This window comes from Lonchura striata, chromosome 26 (genome assembly GCF_046129695.1).
Source record: "Lonchura striata isolate bLonStr1 chromosome 26, bLonStr1.mat, whole genome shotgun sequence".
In the NCBI taxonomy this organism is placed as follows: domain Eukaryota; kingdom Metazoa; phylum Chordata; class Aves; order Passeriformes; family Estrildidae; genus Lonchura; species Lonchura striata.
This window is the reverse complement of record NC_134628.1, coordinates 3,740,358-3,761,320: the sequence shown is the minus strand read 5'-3', so window position 1 is coordinate 3,761,320 and position 20,963 is coordinate 3,740,358. Positions and strand designations below refer to the sequence as shown.

The 20,963-nt window shown below is 44.8% G+C and overlaps 1 protein-coding gene across 2 annotated transcripts; it reads left to right on the top strand.

Moving 5' to 3' along the window:
* Nucleotides 1-4,428: 4,428 nt before the first annotated feature.
* On the top strand, nt 4,429-19,357 carry SFPQ (splicing factor proline and glutamine rich). 2 transcript variants are annotated; one of them, XM_031506801.2, is made up of 12 exons: nt 4,429-5,149; nt 5,505-5,693; nt 5,788-6,089; nt 6,199-6,294; nt 7,569-7,765; nt 8,126-8,210; nt 8,507-8,624; nt 8,843-8,891; nt 8,972-9,093; nt 18,036-18,080; nt 18,377-18,451; nt 19,279-19,357. In XM_031506801.2, the coding sequence occupies exons 1-10, from the start codon at nt 4,526-4,528 to the stop codon at nt 18,054-18,056; spliced, it is 1,803 nt and encodes a 600-aa protein (XP_031362661.1). In that variant the 5' UTR covers nt 4,429-4,525; the 3' UTR covers nt 18,057-18,080; nt 18,377-18,451; nt 19,279-19,357. The 2 variants fall into 2 exon arrangements, with proteins under 2 accessions (XP_031362661.1, XP_077644580.1); XM_077788454.1 differs by lacking the exons at nt 18,036-18,080; nt 18,377-18,451; nt 19,279-19,357 and adding an exon at nt 11,707-13,026.
* Nucleotides 19,358-20,963: the final 1,606 nt, after the last annotated feature.

The window sequence follows — 20,963 nt, the reverse complement described above, 5'->3', positions numbered from 1 at the left end:
TTCTGATACAGAGTCCCTCTCCAGCTTTCCTGGAGGCCCCTGCAGATCCTGGAAGATGCTGTGATTCTCCAAACAACCTTCTTTTCTCCAGCTGAACAGCCCCAGCTCTTCCCAGGCTGTCTCCATAGGGAAGGTGCTCCAGCTCCTTTATTAAACTCACATCTCTCCTCTGGACTTGCTCCATGTTTCCCTTGTGTTGGGAGCACCAGAACTGGATGCAGTATTCCCAGGTAGTCTGAGAGAATCCCCTCCCTCAACCTGCTGGCCTGGCTCCTTTGGATGCAGCCCAGGGCACAGCTGGACCGTGGCCAGTAGGTGACAAAACGTGACAGAGTTTTAAATTCTCTTAATCGAAGAAATACAAAATTAAATACTTTATAGTAGAAAGCCACAGAAAATTAAATTCTCTGAATAGATGGCATGCATGCTGATAACTGTAGGGCAGTGGGATAAATTCTAGTTATGTCTATCTCATTTCTCTCCACAGCTCAAGGACATGTCTGGATTGACAGCTTTGTTGTACAACTGTGCTGAGTGTTCCTGCAAGGCAGAGAGCATCCTTAACTCCAGTTAACATCCCTGGGAATGGAGGGCTCTTGGAGCCTCTTGGAAGACAGCCTTGGCATGCTCAACTGTCCAAGGATCACTCTGCGCACTGGCAGAGACTGCTGAGAGAGGAGACACAGGCAGCAAGAGGAGGGGAAGACTACTTTATCCAGATTGTGTGATCTCGTCAAGTCACAGAACTTCCCAATCTCAGAGCTCTCTATTTTTAAGCCTATAGACATATTTGTGATGGTATAGAGGAAAAATCTCTTGGAGAGCAAATTTAACCTGTACTCAAGAAAAGGTGAAAACAGCACTGGAGGGAGAGGAGAACCCTCATCATTGAGTGCCAAGGAAAGTTGCTGAAGAGCCTCTGCAGCAGCTCTTGGCCACTCCTGCAATCCTGCCTCAGCTTCAGATACCAGGTGATGCTATTGGCATTTTGCTTCCCCTTTTATTCTATCAAAGGTCATGCTTCTTCATGACACTGTGGTGAGAATGATGAAATGCTCTGCAGGAATCCCTATTCTTCCAGGCAGGTTTAACCCAGTGCACCACAGGCTTGGTTTAGGAGAGCCTGCAGCAGGACAAGGACTCTACCCTGCACCCTCTGGGTGCCTCCCTGCCCTGCTCTCCCTTCCCACTCCTCCCTTTGCTTCCTGATTCTTAAAATTCCTGAGCACCTCTAGCTCTAGGACATACTGGAATTTGTGCACACAGCCCTTAAGCTGTTTTCTTCTGGGTCAAAATTTCCAGGGAATGCCCAGAGAGTGCAGACGTGGCATCTCCTCACCATGTTTAATTGCTTCTTCAGTAGGAAGGGATGTTAGTGGGATTTGTATTTGTTTGTACTTGGGACACTTACAGAACCTCATGGGGTAATTATTCATAATTAGCAACTTGGACACACGCTGCTCCTTCCTCCTACAATCTGCAATTAATAATACAGACATAATTCAGATTTTTCCTTGCCAGTCTTGTGTTTATGTTTATAACAGGAGGAAATAGTTTAGAGGAAAAAAATGTATCTGAATCAATCACCTGCTGAGCTCCACACAGGGATTACTTGAGGATTATCCTGTGCTCGTGGCTGCTGAGACATTCAGAACTTCGGGCACCTCTGTATCAGCCTGATTTCCTGTCATATTCCTCCAAGGTCTTTTCCTCATTAGTCACAGACTGCTTCTTACCATGGCTTAATTCAATTTTTAGATCAGTTGTACAGGATGAAAAATCCTCAGAAGTAGTGACACTAGTGTTATTTTTAAATAGATTAATATTTTGAGGGTGAGAAAGGTCTGGAGTTCTTCCTTTTTCGCTTCTCTCAACGGCCTCTATTAAACTGAACTAATATATGTGTGCACTGAACATCCCAATAAACAGATTAATGTAAGGATGAAGAAATACTTCAACTCTTACCCCAGGTGTCACAGAGCATTTCAAGTCTTGGATATATTTGTTTACAGTGAAACATACTGGGGAGAACATCCCAAGCTTTCTTCCTCAGTGTCTGTTTTTATATGAAACCAGCCAGCTGCCCAGCACGAGCACTTACAAAACAGGTGATTGTTAGTAGAGGTTGTTTTTACTTCAAATCCTGCTCAGGCATCAGTTTTTTTCTTATTTGAAGACCAGGATAAACACTCATATTGCAGCTGCAAAACATGAACTCTTACCCTGGCCTCTACTAGATCTGGAGAAATTCAAAGCCACTTTGCAGACTTCAGATAAATTCTACAGATTCTTGTATAGATTCTTGTATAGAGTCATAGAATCACAGGTCGAGTTGGAAGGGACTCAGAGGGATCATCGAGTCCAGCTCCTGGTCCTGCCCAGACATCCCATCAATCCCTCTGCCACAACTCCAGCCCTTCCCTTGGGTCCTGTCCCTGGTCATACAGAGCAGAGATCTGGGCTGCCCCTTCCCTTTTTCTGTTCTGATCTTTGTTGTGCAGATTTTTGCAGAATTAGGAGAATATGTATACTCTTTATTTCTTTGGAAGAATGATGAAAATTAGTAGCACCTGAAAAAACAGTTCACTTATACTTAAGACACAACACAAGCAAACTCAACCCTTTCCCACTCACTATTATTTGTTTCTTGAAGAGACAGAACCAGATGTGACAGCAAGGCGATGCCAGTTGTTTGTGTGTGGTAAGAGCCAGTCCCAAATTTGTTCTTGCAGTGATTTAACCTCTGAGACACCTCGTGGTGGAAACACTCACTGCCGGCAGCAGGGCCATGGCCAGAATCCATTTTAAAACAACCTGGAGTTTCCATCCTGCAGTGCTTGGAAGTGGCTTAAGTCCCAGAGCCAGTATAACACTAATTCGGGGCCAGAATCAATCTGTGGCTCCTTTTTAATTTAAAATTTATAAAGCCACAGAGATATTTATTTTGTTGCTCTTCTATAAGGAAAGGCTGGGAGAATTGGGATTGTTCAGCTGGCAGAAAAGACTTTGGGAAGACCTAATTATTACCAGTACCTGAAGGAGCTGACAGGAAAGATGGAGAGAGACAATTTACAAGGGAAAAGGGGAATGGCTTCCCACTGCCAGAGGGAAGGGCTAGATTGATATTGGGAAGAAATTCTTCCCTGTGAGGGTGGAAAAGGCCTGGCACAGGGTGCCCAGAGCAGCTGTGGCTGCCCCTGGATCCCTGGAAGTGCTCAAGGCCAGGTTGGACAGGGCTTGGAGCAACTTGAGATAGTGGAAGGTGTCCCTGCCATGGCAGGGGGTGGAAATGGATGGGCTTTAAGGTCCCTTCCAACTCAAACTATTCTGTGATTCCATGATTCAGTGAAGAATGAAACTGGCCTTTGACTTCCGCAGGGTATCAGAAATATTTATGCAATTGATGATGTTTTACCACAGCACTGCCACAGTTCCAGGTCTGTGAAAATCACACGGGACTTTCCCTTGGGTTTCACACAGCGTTTGATCTTATTTCAGACCTGAAACTGAATGTGAAACATTCCTGGGAGCTGGAGAGGGGGATGGACGGAAACACTGCTGAAGGGAAGGTAGAAAAACGCCGTGCTGGTGTCATGTTGTTTCTCCTGCTGAAACCAGGGACACTAAAGAGCTGGAATGTGCTTTTGGCCTGTTTTCGGTAATGGGACATGGAATGTCGGGACTGTAACCATTGCGATCTTGGTACAGCCGCTTTATTTTTCACTTCACAACGCACCGAGGACATTTTGGAGAGCGGGCATCGCTTTTTGTTCGCACCAAGCTGTGTCCTGGTTTTCTAGGGCGTCTGGAAATTAACTGCGGATCGCTGTTCAAAATCAAGGTTCTTTTTAGGTGCTTCCCTGCCCGAATTTTGATACAAAACATATTTAACGTGACTCCCTATGCTGGCGCAGGGGTTCCACTACCACCCTTGACTGCATAAATCGGATATTTTCTATCTCAGATTTGGTTTCAAAGCTGAAGCGAAGGCTCCGGCCGCGCTGAAGCACGAACTGTAATTGAAACTACGTTTATTTGATATTTTTCCAGCGCAGCCAGGGTCGAGTGCGCCCTGAGGCGCCGCGCAGCCGGGCCCGGACCACGCCTCCCGCTGACTGACAGCCGAGCCAGCCAATCACGAGCCGCGCTCCCGCCGTGACCTCGCCTCCCGCCGCTCAAACTGCCCAATCAGCACGCGGGGGGTTAACGGACCGTCCCGTGCCAACGTCGGCGGTCAAACGCGCCAATGGACAGAGAGCAGGCTCGTTACCAATGAGATCAAAGAGTTAGCGGGATTGCGACACGCTATTGGTGATTTTGCTTGTCAGTCACGACCGGCGCTGCCGGTGGTTGGCTGGTGCGGAGGAGGGGGGCTTCCGGGGGCGGGGATACTATATTAGGGGCGGACAAAGGCGGCGGCGAGGCCGTCCAGCTTCACCGCCATTTTGCGCAGCGGACGCTGAGCAGTAGCAGCCGCCGCGGCCGGAGCTCTCTTCTCATCTCCGCTTCCTCCCTCCGCTACACCATGTCGCGGGATCGCTTCCGCAGCCGTGGCGGTGGTGGCGGCGGCTTTCACCGGCGTGGCGGCGGTGGAGGACGCGGCGGCCCCAACCATGATTTCCGCTCGCCGCCGCCCGGCATGGGCATGGGACAGAACCGCGGCCCGATGGCGGGCGGCCCGCAAGGCCCGGGCGGTCCTCCGGGAGGAGGCCCGAAGCCCGAACCGCCGAAGCCGCCCACGTCCACCTCTGCTCCGCCTTCTTCATCCTCCTCAGCCTCCGCCACCACGGCGGGACCCACCGGCAGCCAGGCGGGAGCGCCTCCATCCTCTGCGCTTCCCGCGGGGCAGCAGCCTCAGCAGCAGCCGCCGGTTTCGGCGCCTTCTTCGTCTCCTTCGGGTCCACAGCCGCAATCCAAGCCCAGCCCCAGCCCCACGCCGGCCGGCGGCCCTAAGAAAGGACAAGGACAGTCTCCCGGCGGCGGCCCCAAGGGGCCGGGCGGCCCGCAACAGGGGCCGCACAAAGGCGGCCCAGGGCACCGCGGCGGGCCGGGCGGCGAGCCGCGGGGCCGCGGGCAGCAGCACCAGGGCCAGCAGAGCCTCGGGGCGCAGCAGGGCTCGGGGGAAAGGAGCGAGAAGCTGTCGGACGAGGTGAGTCACGGCCCCCCCGCGCCTCCCTCAGGCACAAGATGGCGGCGGCTCCGCGCGCCCGCGCCGCCATCTTGAGGGGAGGAGCGGGGAGAGGCGGCGGCGCCTCAGCGGGGTGCGAGCGGGGCCCGGGACCGGCGCCGGCCCGGGGCTGCGGCTTGCGTTCCCGGCCATGCGGTTTGGGTTTCCTCGCGGTGCCCCCTGCGGTGCTGGGGCTGCGGTTTTGGTCTCTTCGCCGTGCCACGGGGCTGCGGTTTGGATCCCCTCGCAGTCGGGGTTGCGGTTTGGGTTCTTCGGGGCTCCCGGCAGTTCTGTGTGCAGCACTCAGTGATGGCTCGAACTGGTTTGATTCTTTTAGGGGTTTAAAGCGAACCTCTCTCTGCTGAGGCGGCCCGGGGAGAAGACGTACACACAGCGCTGCCGGTTGTTTGTTGGGAATTTGCCTGCTGATATCACAGATGAAGACTTTAAAAGATTGTTTGCCAAATATGGGGAGCCCGGAGAGGTTTTTATCAACAAGGGGAAAGGCTTTGGATTCATTAAATTGGTAGGCATACGTGTTGTGTGTTCATCCCTTTCGTTCTCGGGATGTGGTGATGTACAACTTAGTTTTCTAAGATTGGCTTTTGCCCTTCCGCCAGGAATCTAGAGCGCTTGCAGAAATCGCGAAGGCAGAGTTGGACGATACCCCCATGAGGGGCCGGCAGCTCCGCGTTCGCTTTGCCACTCATGCCGCTGCCCTTTCGGTGCGGAACCTCTCACCCTACGTGTCCAACGAGTTGCTCGAGGAGGCTTTTTCCCAGTTCGGTCCAGTGGAAAGAGCTGTTGTGATTGTAGATGACCGAGGTAGATCAACAGGAAAAGGCATTGTTGAGTTTGCATCAAAGCCAGCTGCGAGGAAAGCTTTTGAACGGTGTACTGAGGGGGTGTTTTTGTTGACAACGTAAGTACTTTGCCAGGATCTTTTAGTTTTGAGCTGAATAAAGACTGTAGGATTCTAGTTTTTCAGAATACGGGCTTTTAGAGGAGTAAAACGAGTATTTTCTGTTCAGCACTCCCAGGCCAGTTATTGTGGAACCGTTGGAACAACTGGATGATGAAGATGGTCTTCCAGAAAAGCTTGCTCAGAAGAATCCGATGTATCAAAAGTAGGCACTGTCTTTTTATATAAAGAGCCCATTAATGATGTTTCAAGTGGTATTGTCCTTGGCACTGAAGAATATGGAAAACTTTTCAGAAACAGACTTTAGATTTTCGGTTTTATTGCCAGTTCTTGGTTTTGCTTAGTTTTGGGTTTTTTTTTTTGTTTGTTTGTTCGTAGTTTAAAGGAACAATGATTTGTTTAGTGTATTCACTAAGTCTTACACAAGCAGTTTTCTACATTGTAGTACAAAGAAATAACAGCTCGACACATGGTTTTGGTCTATGTAGAAACTTGAAAAATCAGACTTGAACTGTTTCATGCTATTGTTAAAAGCTGTCACCTCCCTGAAGGCATGTGTCGGGGAATTTGGCAATTTGCATTTATGGTTTGAAATGAGAAACAAAGTAAAATTTAAACTTATTCCATGATTACTATAAACTTGTTGCATGTGGACTTTCCTTTTGAGCTGACTACTGGCGTAAAGGAACAAAGAGTCTAGAGGAGTATTAAAGAGCCAAGAGAAGTCTTCTGAAACAGCAGTTTTGTGTTAGAATCTGTACATTAAACCTGCTTGTTGTAGGAATTTTGTATTTTCCCAGATCACAAAAGGGTGTGCAGGGAGGAAGATCCAGTCAGTCTTGCTTGGCTTAGAAAGTTCTCAAAATTCTTTGCTTTGATCAAAAATTGTAAGTGGTTTAGAGGCAGCTTTGAGAAGAATGTGGATTAATACAGTGTTCCAAACCGCTGAAATAGTTCATATTGGTAGTGCATGGAAAGCTTTTGAACTTAGTAGTTTTATTCAATAAATTATTGAATTCTAAATTCGAGTTTATTTATGTGACAAAACAACCTGCTGGCCCTTGGGCACTTTTAGAACTATTTACCTGAAAGTGAAGGCTTTTATTTGCCTTTGACACAGAGTGCTTTGGCACAGGAAAACTCCACCTTGATTGTGCCTGCTTGGGCAAAGGCCCGACTTGTTGAGGATTTTGCACCTGCAGTTGTCATCAGTGAAGTGTCTACAGACAGGAATGAGGCAAAAAAGCAGTAGCACTCTGAAAATTTGCTTGTATGTGGTGTAAATGCAGGAGTGTCCATATTGCTGTGATAATTATATGTGTTCAGTGCTGCTGAATGTGTAAGATGCAGCAGTTCCATCACAGCGAGGTGGTTGTCAGGTATTCTCAGAGTGCCCTTGATGTTCCCTGATAATTCAGTCATTTTGCTCGTGATCTTGTATTGACCTTGAGTTTCCATGATTGCCCACTCTTTCTGCAGGGAAAGAGAGACTCCTCCCCGTTTTGCTCAGCCTGGCAGTTTTGAATTTGAATATTCTCAAAGGTGGAAATCTTTAGATGAAATGGAAAAGCAGCAGAGAGAGCAAGTGGCAAAAAACATGAAAGATGCCAAGGACAAACTTGAAAGTGAGATGGAAGATGCTTATCATGAGCATCAGGCAAACCTCCTTCGTCAAGGTAATGAGTTATGTATTCTTACTATTTTTTTGCTTTAAATGCTGGCCTAAATATATGGCTCTCTAATGGTTCATCGAAGGAAATTCATGCTTCTAACTATGAACTTGAGAATTTCAGAATTAAAGAGGAACTGGTATTTTTTTGGTATTTATTTCAGTGATGTATTGGTAAGAATGGTTATAAATTATAAGAATGTCAAAATTTTGACACAGAATTTAGAATGTCAATTCTTTTGAATCCAGTAACGGTGACACTGGAAGGTACCTCTCTGCCACAGTGCAGCTGAGACAAATCTAATTCAGATGTAGGTAAAAATGGGACTTAGTGTGGAAAAGCTGCTCACAGGCTTCATTCCTGCAGACCTCATGAGGCGCCAGGAGGAGCTGAGGCGTATGGAAGAACTCCATAATCAAGAAATGCAGAAACGCAAGGAAATTCAGCTGAGGTTAGTTTGGCTTTCATGGGATTTTATTAAAAGTTAAATTTACCATTTTCTTTTTTCAATTACTTACATATGAAAGTTTTTATTTTTCAAGAAACACCATTGCTGCTTCAGTTTGTGTGTGCGAAATTGAACCGCTGTGTAAGTTTCTCTTCTAATATTTGAGCATCATAGAGTATGTTTCTGGTTTTTTTTCTGAAGTGTAATCTTTCAGTGCCTTTACATTGCTGGAGCAGTTGATGTTGCTCTGTGTTCAGTGTGCTCCACTCCTGGTGTTTAACATCTGCTTTGATGACCAGGCAGGAGGAGGAGCGTCGCCGGCGGGAGGAGGAGATGATGATTCGTCAGCGGGAGATGGAAGAGCAGATGAGAAGACAGAGGGAAGAGAATTACAGTAGAATGGGTTACATGGATCCAGTAAGTGACAGTGTGGTGGGTTTGGGTTACATTACCATGCTCAGGAATTTTGTAGATGTATTTTCAAGATTGCTGTGTTTTGCTGCCTTTGGGTTGGCAATTGAACTGTGTCTGTGTATGGGCAGTGGCAGTAGTTGGCTGTACATGTGCTTTGTCTCCTGAAAAGTTTGAATTTTGGTGGTTGATGATTCAAGTTAAAAGTTGTTTCTTCTATGCAGAGGGAGCGAGACATGAGAATGGGTGGTGCTGCCACAATGAACATGGGAGGTAAAGAACCTTTTAAATAATCACTTTGTGTGACTAACTTAGAAATTTTCAGAATATGATTATATATTTCTCTCTCTTAGATCCTTATGCTTCAGCAGCCCAGAAATTTCCACCTCTGGGAGGTGGTGGCGGCATAGGTTATGAAGCTAATCCAGGAGTTGGCCAAGCAGCCATGAGTGGTTCTATGATGGGAAGTGACATGGTAACGTATCCTGTGGTGGCTTTAGCTTAGCACAAGGGAGTTGTTATGGTTGGGAATGAGTTCTCCAGTGTTTGGATGGTTGTGGAAATGTCACTGTTAACTGCTGACTCTCTTGTCAGGTGTTTAACACAGGACAACGTGGCAGTGTGTAGCACTACAGTAGTTGATACCCTTAATGGTAGCTTACACACTCAGAAATTGTTTCTAAGTGGATTCAAATGTGCTCGTAAGCATATTTGCAGTTAACGTGACTTCATAGGACTTTGGAAATTCTGCGTCACTGTTAGGCTTGGAAGGATTTTTTATGAGTTCTAGAGAATCTGACAAATCTCATCAAAATACTTAATGTGGTAGCTTTTCAGTTATCTGATGTTCTGTATTGATGGACAAGAGATTTTTTTGTTCTCCTTCCCAATGTGTAACACTGTTTTGGCCCTTCCAAGCCTAGGTAGGCTGGATGCTTGTTGGTCTGGGTGTGCTGTTCAGTCTAAAATCTGCACTCAGGTCTGTTCCAGCAGCACATTAACTTAAATTATCAATGGTAAACAGCATATCCCTTAGTCTGTGCTGATGTGGCTGTAGAAGATCAGAAATGCTGGTTTTTAGCTTCAGGCATGTTCCAGCTATCCTGGACTTGTAGCCATTTGTGGTTCCTGTCTCCCAAAGGAATGATAGCCCAGTCTGTTTTCCTGTGTTGGGCATGACACAAAGGTAGAACTTGTTAAAACTACAGCATATCTCCTGTTTTGAGGTATGCTTCCAAACCATACTGATTTCTGGCACACTACACGTGTGACTGGGCTTGGCCCTGTTTGGTGTTCCTACACTGAGGCACCATGGATGTAGATGACAGAAATGTTTAATGGGCAGGATGGGAATCTGTTGGCTTAGGTGGCAATACCAGTGTGCTTTCACCCTCCTGAAAGGGTGTACACTCATGGCACAAGCTGAACTAAATGACTTTTGGGTGGGTTTAGGCCTCTGGCTTAATGAGCTGAGCTACCATAGTAGCTTGTCAGAAATCTTCTGTTTTACTTTTTGGGGAACATATCTTTGGAATGGTAACTTGCCAGAGCATCATTGATTCAGTAGACAGTGCTGTTGGCCTTGAGGTATCTCAATAACCTACTGATACATAAGCAGTTCCTGAGCTTCCTGTGAGCAGTTAGGCAGTGTGTGGTGGATACTATGTACATTTTTCTCCTGAAAACCATGGTACAGATGCATGTTGAACTTGTGTAATACCTGAAATGTGATCTGGTCAAAAGATGTGACAGTGAGGTGGATTAACTGCCTGGAGTTTCTTAGGTTGGGGATCTCTGCCACACAATGCGGTCACAGTTCCTGGGCTGATACCTTTAAACAGAACTGGAGATGAGCTGAAGCTGCCATGAATTAGGCAGAAATAACCTAAGTAATATTTGTGAAACTCCGTTCTTGGAAGGATTGATGCTGACTTTCAGAAGTCAGGAGCTCTGAAGCGTGCATTTTTAGTTGCAGATACTTTTTGTAACAAACCACCTACCATTGTTCTGTGACTCGGTAGTGGGAACCTTGGCTGAAATGAAAATTTAAAGCTCTCTTTGACCTCATAATGTGTAACTTCTGTAGGCTGAGTGCTGATCACACCTAGTAATACAGTAACTGAACAAAGTACATGCAACTAGAGGTACTAGTAAATAGACCTGAAGTCTCTGCTTTATTGCAGAGTAACTTAGCTGTTACACCTTGGTGTGAAACCTTTTCAATTGCTGTGAAGCTGTGAATTTTCCAAGAGCTTGTGGTGAAGGTGGGGGGTGGGAAGGGAGATACTGCCTGGATGCACACAACCCTCTGTGCATAGCTCTAACTGGAAACACTGAGTGCTTGGAACACGTTTTGCATCTGATGCAGCACCAGCAGCTCCGGAGTACGTTGGGTTTGAACAAGTGCCAGTCTTTGCTTGAGCAGTTGCGTTGGTTAGGTAAAGCACTGGTCAGTAGCTTTTTTCACATTTTTTTTTCTTCTTGCAATGCAGTAGTGCTCACAATGAGTTTTGGTACTGCCAAAGACCTCTGCAGTTTAGTCAGCAGACCGTAGTCTTAACCCCATCTTGAAAAGCACATGGTCTCTAGACAGCACATGCCAGTCCTGGTGAGTAGGCATTCTGTTACATTTGATGAATGTCAGCTCCTGCTTCAGCCAACTGGAGCTGCATTCTCTCATTAGGCTTATTTGGAAATGACAGTGATGTAATCTGAGCTTTTACTGCACTAAAGGTGAGACGTTCACAAGCTATTTGCATTAACTTGATTGAAAATTTTGCTAGAGCTCATTTGGAAAAGTTGTTAATTCACATCTGCACTAATGCTTACATTTCTAGCACTGCAGGGAGGATCTGTTCTTTGTAACAGATGTATGAGAATGCATCAAGTGGGAACATACCTCAAGGCATGTATTACAATAAACTAATTTTTAAATTACCCTTTTTTCCTTTCTATGTTCCCGGTACCTGTGGATCGGCTCAATGGTGATTGTATCGACGAACCTTGACTACGGAACCTTCTAAAAATACATACTTAACACACATGGACATCAACTACTTATAATGAACTGTTAATTCTGTTCCAATAGCGTCCTGAACGCTTTGGGCAGGGAGGTGCGGGGCCCGTGGGTGGCCAGGGTCCTAGAGGAATGGGGCCTGGAACACCAGCAGGATATGGTAGAGGGAGAGAAGAATATGAAGCCCCAAACAAAAAGCCCCGATTTTAGATGTGACCTGTAGTTTCATTCCAGTTTGTTTTTGTCTGTCTTGTTTAGACACCAACTTCTTAATTCTTGCATTTTAGTAAGAAAGCTACATTTTTATGGATGTTAGAAACTTACTGACCTAATATTTGTAAGTGGTCTGTTTGGGCGAGTACAATTTAATTATGTAATGCAGTGTTTCAAAATCAAATTTAGCTGTTTTTTTGATGTATAACGTCCCTAACTTGATGGCAGTGTACCTTGTGCCACTGAATTCCCAAAGTGTACCAACCTTTTTTTTACTGTGCTTAAAATAAATAGAAAACTAAATGTAGTAACTCTTCTTGCCAGTCGTGGTTAAACAAACGAGGCCAAATACCACACCTGCCACAGTAACCTGAAAGCCTCGAGCTGAGGTCGGACCTAGACCAGGGTGTGGAACTGCAGTGAAGAGTGAGATCTCTTCCCACAGTGCCTCTGTAGCCAAAGATTGGGTTAAATTGTAGCCGAACTTTGAAGTAGGTGCAGATTTTTTGAGCAGTAATTGTGCTGCAGCAAGGAAGCAAATGGAAATCTTACAAATGCTGTAAGATACATTATTTAAAGCTTCACTGCAAGCAGTTCAGTAATGAATTCTGTATTTTAGCTATGGGTGGTGGGATGGTAGCACTTACCACCCTGGCAGTTACTGCTTGGAATCTTTTAAAGACTTTAAGCAGAAGACTAGCAATGGTTATTTTAAAATAAATTCATAGAATGCCTTGTATTGGCTGACTTCCTCACTAAAGGATTGTTAATGTGATATTTATATGCTCTTAAGCTGTCTTGAGATTACAGGATCTGGCCTTGCTCCATATTGTACACCTGCCTGAAATTGCTTGGCAAAAAGACCAGAAGTGTTACTCGAGTGATTAAGGTTAATTTGCTTATGTCCTCATGCTAACAGTGGACTAATTTGCCTAGTTCAGAGTACAATCATTTGTATTATGGGGACTTCAGGAACTGTTCTTCAATTGTGTAGCTGGTGGGCAAATCCTAAAATCCTGTATGTAAAACACAGCAATCGGCTTGCTTGCATGATGGTTATCGCTTTTTTATTATTGATGTTTGGAGATAATGCTTCAAAAGTAGTATCTGAATCTGGAGTTTTAAGAGTTACTACTACACAGTGCAAATAAACTCCCTTTAAGGTTCTTTTGTAGAAGATCTGATGAATTCGTTAGTTTGCTGTTCATTTTATTAAGCCCCAGAAGAATTTCAGAGCATTCTGGACTCATTGGTAAGGTAGTTGCTTTGCTTGTTATTACAATGTACCAGGTAAACTGGGAGCGTGGCTTCCCAGTGTCAGATACCTCAGTGTTAATGCAGGATACATCAACCTGCTTGGCACAAAGTAGGTAAACTTAGCTTGGCTGTACCATCACGTGATCCCCAACCACCCGAGTTCTGTGAATAGCTTTAATCTTCCCAATATCCTTGCATTCCTTGTGCTGAGCATTGGCTAATTCTAAATTTTCTGCTAAATTTTCCCTGTGGTTAAAATCTAAAGTGTCATATTGCAGGGTTTTAGGGTACAGATGTCTGATCCCTCTTGAAGTACTGTTACCCCTTAAATGACAGAATAGCAAGTTGGGAAATGCTGATACAGGTAACACTGACGTGGAACATAAAGCTCACTAAAAAGTGATTCAGCTTGTTTGGTGAATGCTTTTTGTTTACCCAGAAAAGTTTGGGAGTTGATACATGCTACAACAATGAATTGCTCTTGAGAGGAGGAAATTCCAAATTGGCAGTTCCTAAACTGCAGACTGAGTATTTGGAAGTTACTTGTATTGGATAGTTTAAAAATGACCAGTATTGATGCAATTTGCATTATTGAAGCGGTTTTAAACAATATCTTTTCTGGAGGGTGTTCATGGGACACCCTCAAAAGGTGAATTTGTCCAAGGTGGGGGATTTTGAACGTGAACATTAAATTAATTTTTTCAGTTTATTTTTCAGATTACATGTCATTCTTAATTAAAAGAGATGCTGGTGCATATCCTAAAGTATGTTCTTTTATAGTTCTGTAACTTGGAAGAGTGAAGGATGCTGCTGACTTTGTACCTTACAGAGCTTTTCTTTGGGTACCCCTGTTTTGTACGTAAGCTACTGTTGCTAGGTATTAAAATAGCTGAGCTGCAAAACCATGATTAGTAAATATATTTGAAAGATTTGGCAGTTTTCAAAAGATCTGAAAGTTTGGTTAAATCTGGCTTTGTTGTAGCTGCATAAGCAGAATTTCTAAAACAAGTTCTGCTTTGAGTTGCATGTACTAAACAGGCATGTGATGAACTAGCCAACTTCTTTTCAAGACCTTTTAAAGATGATGTCTTAAAAGCTGGCAAACATGTCAACTTTAAAATCTGATAAAAGTTACTAAATGTGGGAGGTGAGAAAGTGACATTCCTTTGATCTACTCCTATGAGGTTTTGGACTTCTTTCATAAACTCAGATTTATATAATTGAATCTTCTAAAAATCATTCAGAAAAGTGCTTTGCTGGTCAGACCTGGTTTTGGATGGTCTGGATCACATAACATTTTTGTACTGGACTTGAAGGACATTGGCTGTTGCAATTTAGCTTATTTTATCAAAATTGAGCCCATTTTGATACTCGGAGCTCTAAAAACTGCAGCAAGTAGAAACTGGTATCGTTACACATGTCTTCACACTTTCTGAGAAATGAATACAGAATAATCTTACCCTCTGGCATAGATACATTACACTAATCATTTATACAGCTGATGAGAAATTGAAAATGCTTTTGAGATTTTGTGGTATTTTTGTGGTAGACAAATTCTTGGCTTCTCCTTGGCAACCATTTACTGTGGCAGCAAGTTCTTGCTGGAGTTTGAGACTACAATTTACACTTTAAACTAGTGGCCTGCTACATAACTGCACTTAGCCAGCATTTCTGCAGTTCATAACTGTGAGGAACGTAGTACCACAAATGGCAATGGACATTAGGACCCGGATGTAGTATTCCTGCTTGCTCCAAGATTCTCATTGCCGACTGCGTACAGGTAGGTAACAAGCAATATCATATAACTTGGTGACTTTCTATGTAATCTTATACTGTGGGTATTCTGACATCACACTTCTGACTGTGGAATTACAGTGCAGCACTCCATACCTGTATGCTGAGCTTGCATCAAAGCTGTGTGGTTTTCTGTTTGAAGCTTTTGTCTCGTTCAGAGACAACAAGTAACTTACTGTGGTTCTTAGACGAGGATTTCCAGACCCGATTCCTCTGTACACACAACTTGGCTTGGGTGGATTTTTCTTAGTTCCGATGTAATGAAGATACTCTTAAATGAGCACTGTGGGGAAGAGGGAATGTGATCTTAACCTCAGCTGAGTAGTTGGCAAGGTGCTCTCAGTGCCTAGAAAAGAACACGTTTAAATTTTCTGTAGTATGAAGTGGCCCATCTGCAGCTCATCCATGTGTAGAGTCTTGGCTTGGTGGGAATGTGTTAGTAACCACTGCTCTTGCCTCGTGTGTGCTATGTGAGAGTCACCTCAACTTACTGGTACAAGCAGTTCTGAGACTGATCCAGAATATTTTTGAGGACATAAATGAGTGCTTGATTGAATATCCCTGTGAGTTTCATAGAGCTTATTGGACATTGCAGTAGTCTTTATTTTAAACTTTGATTGACAAGCCTGATACATTCCTCTGCTTTAATTGACAGTGATGAGATTCTGTACTTCTGCCTTGTAGAGTCATCTTGATAGCGTAATGTACAATTTAATTTTTCATCAGTCTTGGGATGTAATTCTAAACTCTTCATTACTAGAACTCCTGACTATAGTGTTCCAGGATTAACATGCTTACGTTGGTAGACATCCAGATATGCTGATCTCCAGCTCTTTTTCATTAGCTCTTGAACCTGAATTTCAAGGTCCCTTGTTCCAGTGAATGATCTGGCTCTTGTCTGATACTCATTTTATTTCACAGGTGTTGTAATGTGTTCTCCCTTGTTCTGCAAAGTTCTGCTTTGCATACTTGTCTCTGGCACTATTGTCACTTCTGGACCCTTCTTTGTTACCTTTCCAGGCAGGACTCTTGCTGGTGAACAGGGATCTGCTGGACAACCTTGCCCTCTGCTGTAGCCACCTTTCCATGTTCCACTGGACCCTTGAAGTAGCAAGTGCACCATAAGTTAATGACAACAGGTCTTTGGTTACACCACAGTGAGTGTAGCCCGTGCCAGCTGGTCACACAGTGACACCTTGTCACAAAATCAGTTTGGCTTTTCATGATGGTTTACCTTTACCTGTGACTTGAATCCATTTTGTGATGGCTTATCCTTACCTGGGACTGGGATCCAGTAGCAAAACTGCTGGCAGCCACTGTGCTGTCAGGTAGCAATACTGAATTAGTGATCTTAAACCATTGCTCAAGATCTGACTTTGGAGTTTTTCCATTGTGCTCTGGATACTTGACCTGCAGGAATGTCGTGGGGTTATTGGCACATCTGCCTCATTCTACGTACTTGAACTAAGCAGGTTTTTGACACTCTTGGAGCAAGCAATTTGTGACTGAAACCATGGGGCTCAGACCAGCTCTGGCTGCAGTAGTGAAACTTGGTGTGGTAGCAAACCTAGTCATGTCTGCTCTAAGTCAGTTTGTAACAAATGGGTACAAGAAATGACATTCAAGTGCTTGCATTGTGTTTCATCTTGGTTTTATCTGTGTGTGAAATACACTTTTTCTCAAAAGCTTACCTGAAGCTCAGAAGTGTGGTGTCAGAATACATCTGCGTACTGCTAGGCCCTCCGAGCAGAGCCTGGTGCTGGCAGGAGAGCACAGCACAGCGTGGATGGGGCTTTATTGTAACATTAAGCATACAAAGTGTTGATTTGCTTGCAGTTCTCCCCATAGCTAAACACTGAGGCCTGTGAGTAGTTTTAGGACTGGAGCAGTAATGGGGTTGCATGTCTCTGTTAATCATTGCCAGCTGCAGTGACATGATCAGGAAGGCCAGTGTTCTGTTCCATTATGTTCAATGAGGCTGAGCATGTTGGGAAGGATGCATCCAAGTATGCTGCTCTGGGGAGTCACTTGGCTTCTTCCACTACCAGCAAGTTTTGGAATCAGCTAATTAGCTTCAGATTTTTTCACCCTCCATACCAGCTAGTGGGGCTGTTAAATAGTTGCTGCCTGGAAAAGGAAAAAAGGGAGGATTGGCCTTCTCCCAACTGTGTCATTGCTGCTAGGTAATGATTGACACGTTAGGACTTGGCTGTGCAATCCCGCAGTGGTCTGTGAACACCCCATCTCTATAAATGTTGCTTCTGAACACCAGTACTGAAGAGCTAACTGGGGAGGGCTGGGAGGAGTGTGGCTAGCAGGGAATCTGCAGTGTTCAAAGGATGCACAAAGATATAGTATCCCTTATGCATGGTGTTTGTTGCTATGGCAGAGAAAACAAAACGTGCATAACTCTCCTGCTCCCAAGGGCCGTGAGGAAACCCAGGTGGGTGGTGGGTTGGAGACTAAAGCCTGAAGTTGTCCCTGCCTGGTCAGATCACTCTGTGCCCATGGTGGGATCTGCCTCCCAACTGGAGCTGTGCAGAGCCTTGCACCACATCCCCAGCTCTCAATATTGCAGCTGCCCTCAGCAGGCTGCCCTCAACTATAGTAAAGGGAGGCCTTGAGGAGGGAAGAACCTTGCTGAGGATAAAAGCAGTGACAGTGCCAAACTCTAGAGTCTGCCTTTGGCTTCTGAAGCACTTGTTCGACTGTAGAACACGAGAGCTTCAAGAGGCCAGGACCACTCCACTCCCTCAGGAAGGGGAAGAGAGAGGGCATTGCTACAGGAGACAAACAGGATCATAGAGTTGAAGTAGCTGATGAAATTAATGCCTTCACATAAGGGATAGTATACCTCTGGCTGCAATCAGACCTCACTGTGCTCAGACTGGGGATACGGTTTGTGCTCAGAGTGCAGTTCTTCAGGCAACTGCCTGCATATTCCTTCAGCTCTTGATGAGTGTTTAGGCTAGCCTACTTCTGCCCCTTATTCTTCCACGTAATAGTTTGGAATAATTGATAAGTTCCCCCTCATAACTAATCAGTCCATGTATGTTAAAACGTTATTTTTAAGTTAATTTTGAAATGGTCACAATTTGCTGTGTATGACTCTAATAACTTCAGTTGTTATCCTTTAGGTGAAGATGAAAGCTGAGTGACACCAGAGTGCTCATCTGTTGGAAGTAAGTATGGCTTTTTTGTCCTGGATGAATGAAATAATAAAGGTTTTTTGCCCCTTGGTGTTCAGTCACTTAGTGCCTTTGAATTGGAGAACACTTAGAAGCTGGGACAAATGGATACATTAAATGTGTAGGGTAGAACACAGTCCCTGCTGTCACACTGTGGGCTGGAGCACCCTGACTCCACCTGGGCTTGATATCTTGACAGCAGCAGCTAAAAATAGCTCTCTCAACGTGGGTTTGTACAAAAAAAATTCAAAATCAGTTGTGGGTGTAATAACTTGGGAATGTTTTTCCAGTTGAGGAGTTGAACATGAGCACATCCAGCACGGTGTCCAGTGGTGTGTGGAGGGACCAAGGGAGCAGGTGGACGAGTAAGTAATTTGTGTTACATTGCTGTGAGGGCTTGGTAGCCCATCACCCTGTGTTGGGTTATGTAATTCCTGCCTGAAACGTGTCATTAATCTCAATTTTATATAAAGTTTCTGCGTCTTGCTTTTGTAGAGCCAAAATGTAACCATTGTCTAAGGCTTTTCAGCCCCTCAGCAGCAAATAAATTCTGTCCTTTGTGTGCAGCAGGGTGGTCAAATGAAAAATGACCATTCCTGCACTCAGGCTGCAGTTGGTGATTGTCAGCATGGGAAAAGGAAAATAGAGCAGCTGCTTCTCAGATGTTAATTCAGCTAAACCTTGTTAAAAAGCTATTTGCTGAAATACTTTTAACATTGAATTTAAGAAATAGCCTGATGTATAAATCAGCATGTATAGGAGCAAAGCAAATAGCAGTTCTTGCAGAACTGGAATTAATTACATTTTCCCTCTAATTTGTCACTAAACTACAAGGGGAAACTTCAGATATTTTAAATCTTGTTTGAGGAGCAACATGCTGAGTACCTTAACCCTGAAGTCACAAGTAAGTAACAGCAGACCTGTGGGATTCAATGGGTGAATTTGTATTGAGCCTTCTGTGGTTTGGCACTGCTGCTCCTTGCTGTGGGGTAGGAAAACACTCAAAGCCATATCTGACCTTAAAAATACATGAATTCTGTTCATTTAATCTAAAATGTGATGTGAATACTTGAGAATATCGGGCAGGCATGTGGCCTGTGATTCTGAATGATGATTCCACATCATGTAGTTTCTGCTATTGTTTTCTGTCTTTCTTTCAAAATCTTTCTAATTGTGTGCTTTGCACTTGCAGAAAAAGAAGTGTGAATGCAATGAAGAGGAACCAGGAACATACAGCTCTTAAAAATAAAATATTTAAATATTTTTATAAATTGCTTCTGTTTTATTCTAGAGAGTATTCAGTGAATAAGCAGACTGTCAGTGTGGACTGGTATGGCTGGGTCTGAGAAACAAAAATTTCTGGAAATTTTACTCCCATTTTTTGTGTTACATAGTTTTGTATTGTAGAATTCCAGATGCTTACCTGTGCCTGGTTGTTTTTTCATAGCTTTCTCGGTGATGACTGTTGTAATTAAGCCTGAGGTAGCAAGAGTTAGAGTTCTCTAGAAGCCAGAGCAGTGTTGGGTTTAGCTGTTGCAGCACAAATTGCCGTGGTTCATGTTGCTTCACTTGATGCTTTGGCAGCTGCACTGTGCACATACACTCTAGTTCACGCTGTCATTCATTAAATACAATTTTTTGTTTAAATATCAAGTTGTTTAATATGTTGAAATACACTAGTGGTGGCTTTGCTCATTGTAGCAGGGTTTCTTCCTCTAGTGTCATGAAGAGTCATCAATGTTTGGCTGGACCACCTTTGCCAGATTAGAAACATGAAAATAAATTGGTTTCCATGTGGCAAAATGGGTATGATATGCTTGAGGGGGGTCTGGATGCTTGGGAGTGCTTGTGGCAGGGAGGGTTGGTGCTGCACTAGGAGCTGCTGCTGTTCTCTCAGGCAGTCAGGTGCTGGTTGAGGGCAAGCTGAGGTGTTTCACTCTGATTAGATGACTGTGGTATTGTCTGGATCCTGGAAAGGCTTCAGTGAGGTTTGTGGCTCATCAATAGCTGCCCTGCAGGGGCTGTGTGGTTTGGTGTCTTTGTCTCCACAGCTACTGCAGCTTGTGCAGTCTTTTTTTCTTCAGATTCTGTTATTTTCCAGTAACATGTCCTCATTTCCACTGTTGCAGCACTGGCTGCTTCCTGTGAGAAAGGGTTGCGGCATTCCATGTGCTGAACTGCATCTCCTCAGCTCCCTGCTCTGAGCGAACTGCAGCCTGTGTCCTGTAGGGCTGGGATGGGTTTTCCCTGATGCTGGTGTTGGCTGTCACTATCACCTGGGGCCTCCTTTGGTGAGGTGACACCTTGTTCTACCAAATAGTTCATTAAGTAGCTTCTGTAATCAATTAGAGATCAGAGACTGAGAGCAGATACTTGAACTATATCCTGGGAGCAGTAACTGCTACCCTGGTGCCATAGCCCTCCCTGATGTGCACTGAGCTGCTGCACTCATTTTTTTCAGGTTTTGATGGTTATTTTTTAATTCATTTCTAACCAAGGAGCTTTCCAAGCCGTTAAGGCATGGAGCCTGCCCTGGCCTGTTGCTGTCAGTGCATGGTGTTCCATCCCCAGCTCCAAATCAGGTTGAGCAGCTGAAGAATCATGTGGTGGCAGGGGTAAAAATAGTGTCACTGCCCCTGGCCCCTGTCCAACCAGTGCATGTGGCAGCCCCTGCAGCGTGGTGGCCGAGCTGGGGCCGGAGCAGGTCCAGGCTGGCCGTGCTTTCTGTGCCCCACAGTGCTTCCTCGTGCCTGGAAAACGCTTCGGGCTCTCATGATTTATTGGCATTAAAAAAGTATTTCCGCTTGAATTACACAAACGTCAGCGCCCGCGGCTCCCCGGGGCCTGGCTCTCGCCAATGCCGCGCTGCCGTTCCTG

Bases quoted from the DNA above. Each gene is read 5' to 3' on its own strand.
- SFPQ (XM_077788454.1), top strand. From the start codon at position 4,526: ATGTCGCGGGATCGCTTCCGCAGCCGTGGCGGTGGTGGCGGCGGCTTT. The intron at 8,211-8,506 runs GTTAGTTTGGCT...TTTGATGACCAG, and splicing joins CGCAAGGAAATTCAGCTGAG to GCAGGAGGAGGAGCGTCGCC. The intron at 8,892-8,971 runs GTAAAGAACCTT...TCTCTCTCTTAG, and splicing joins TGCCACAATGAACATGGGAG to ATCCTTATGCTTCAGCAGCC.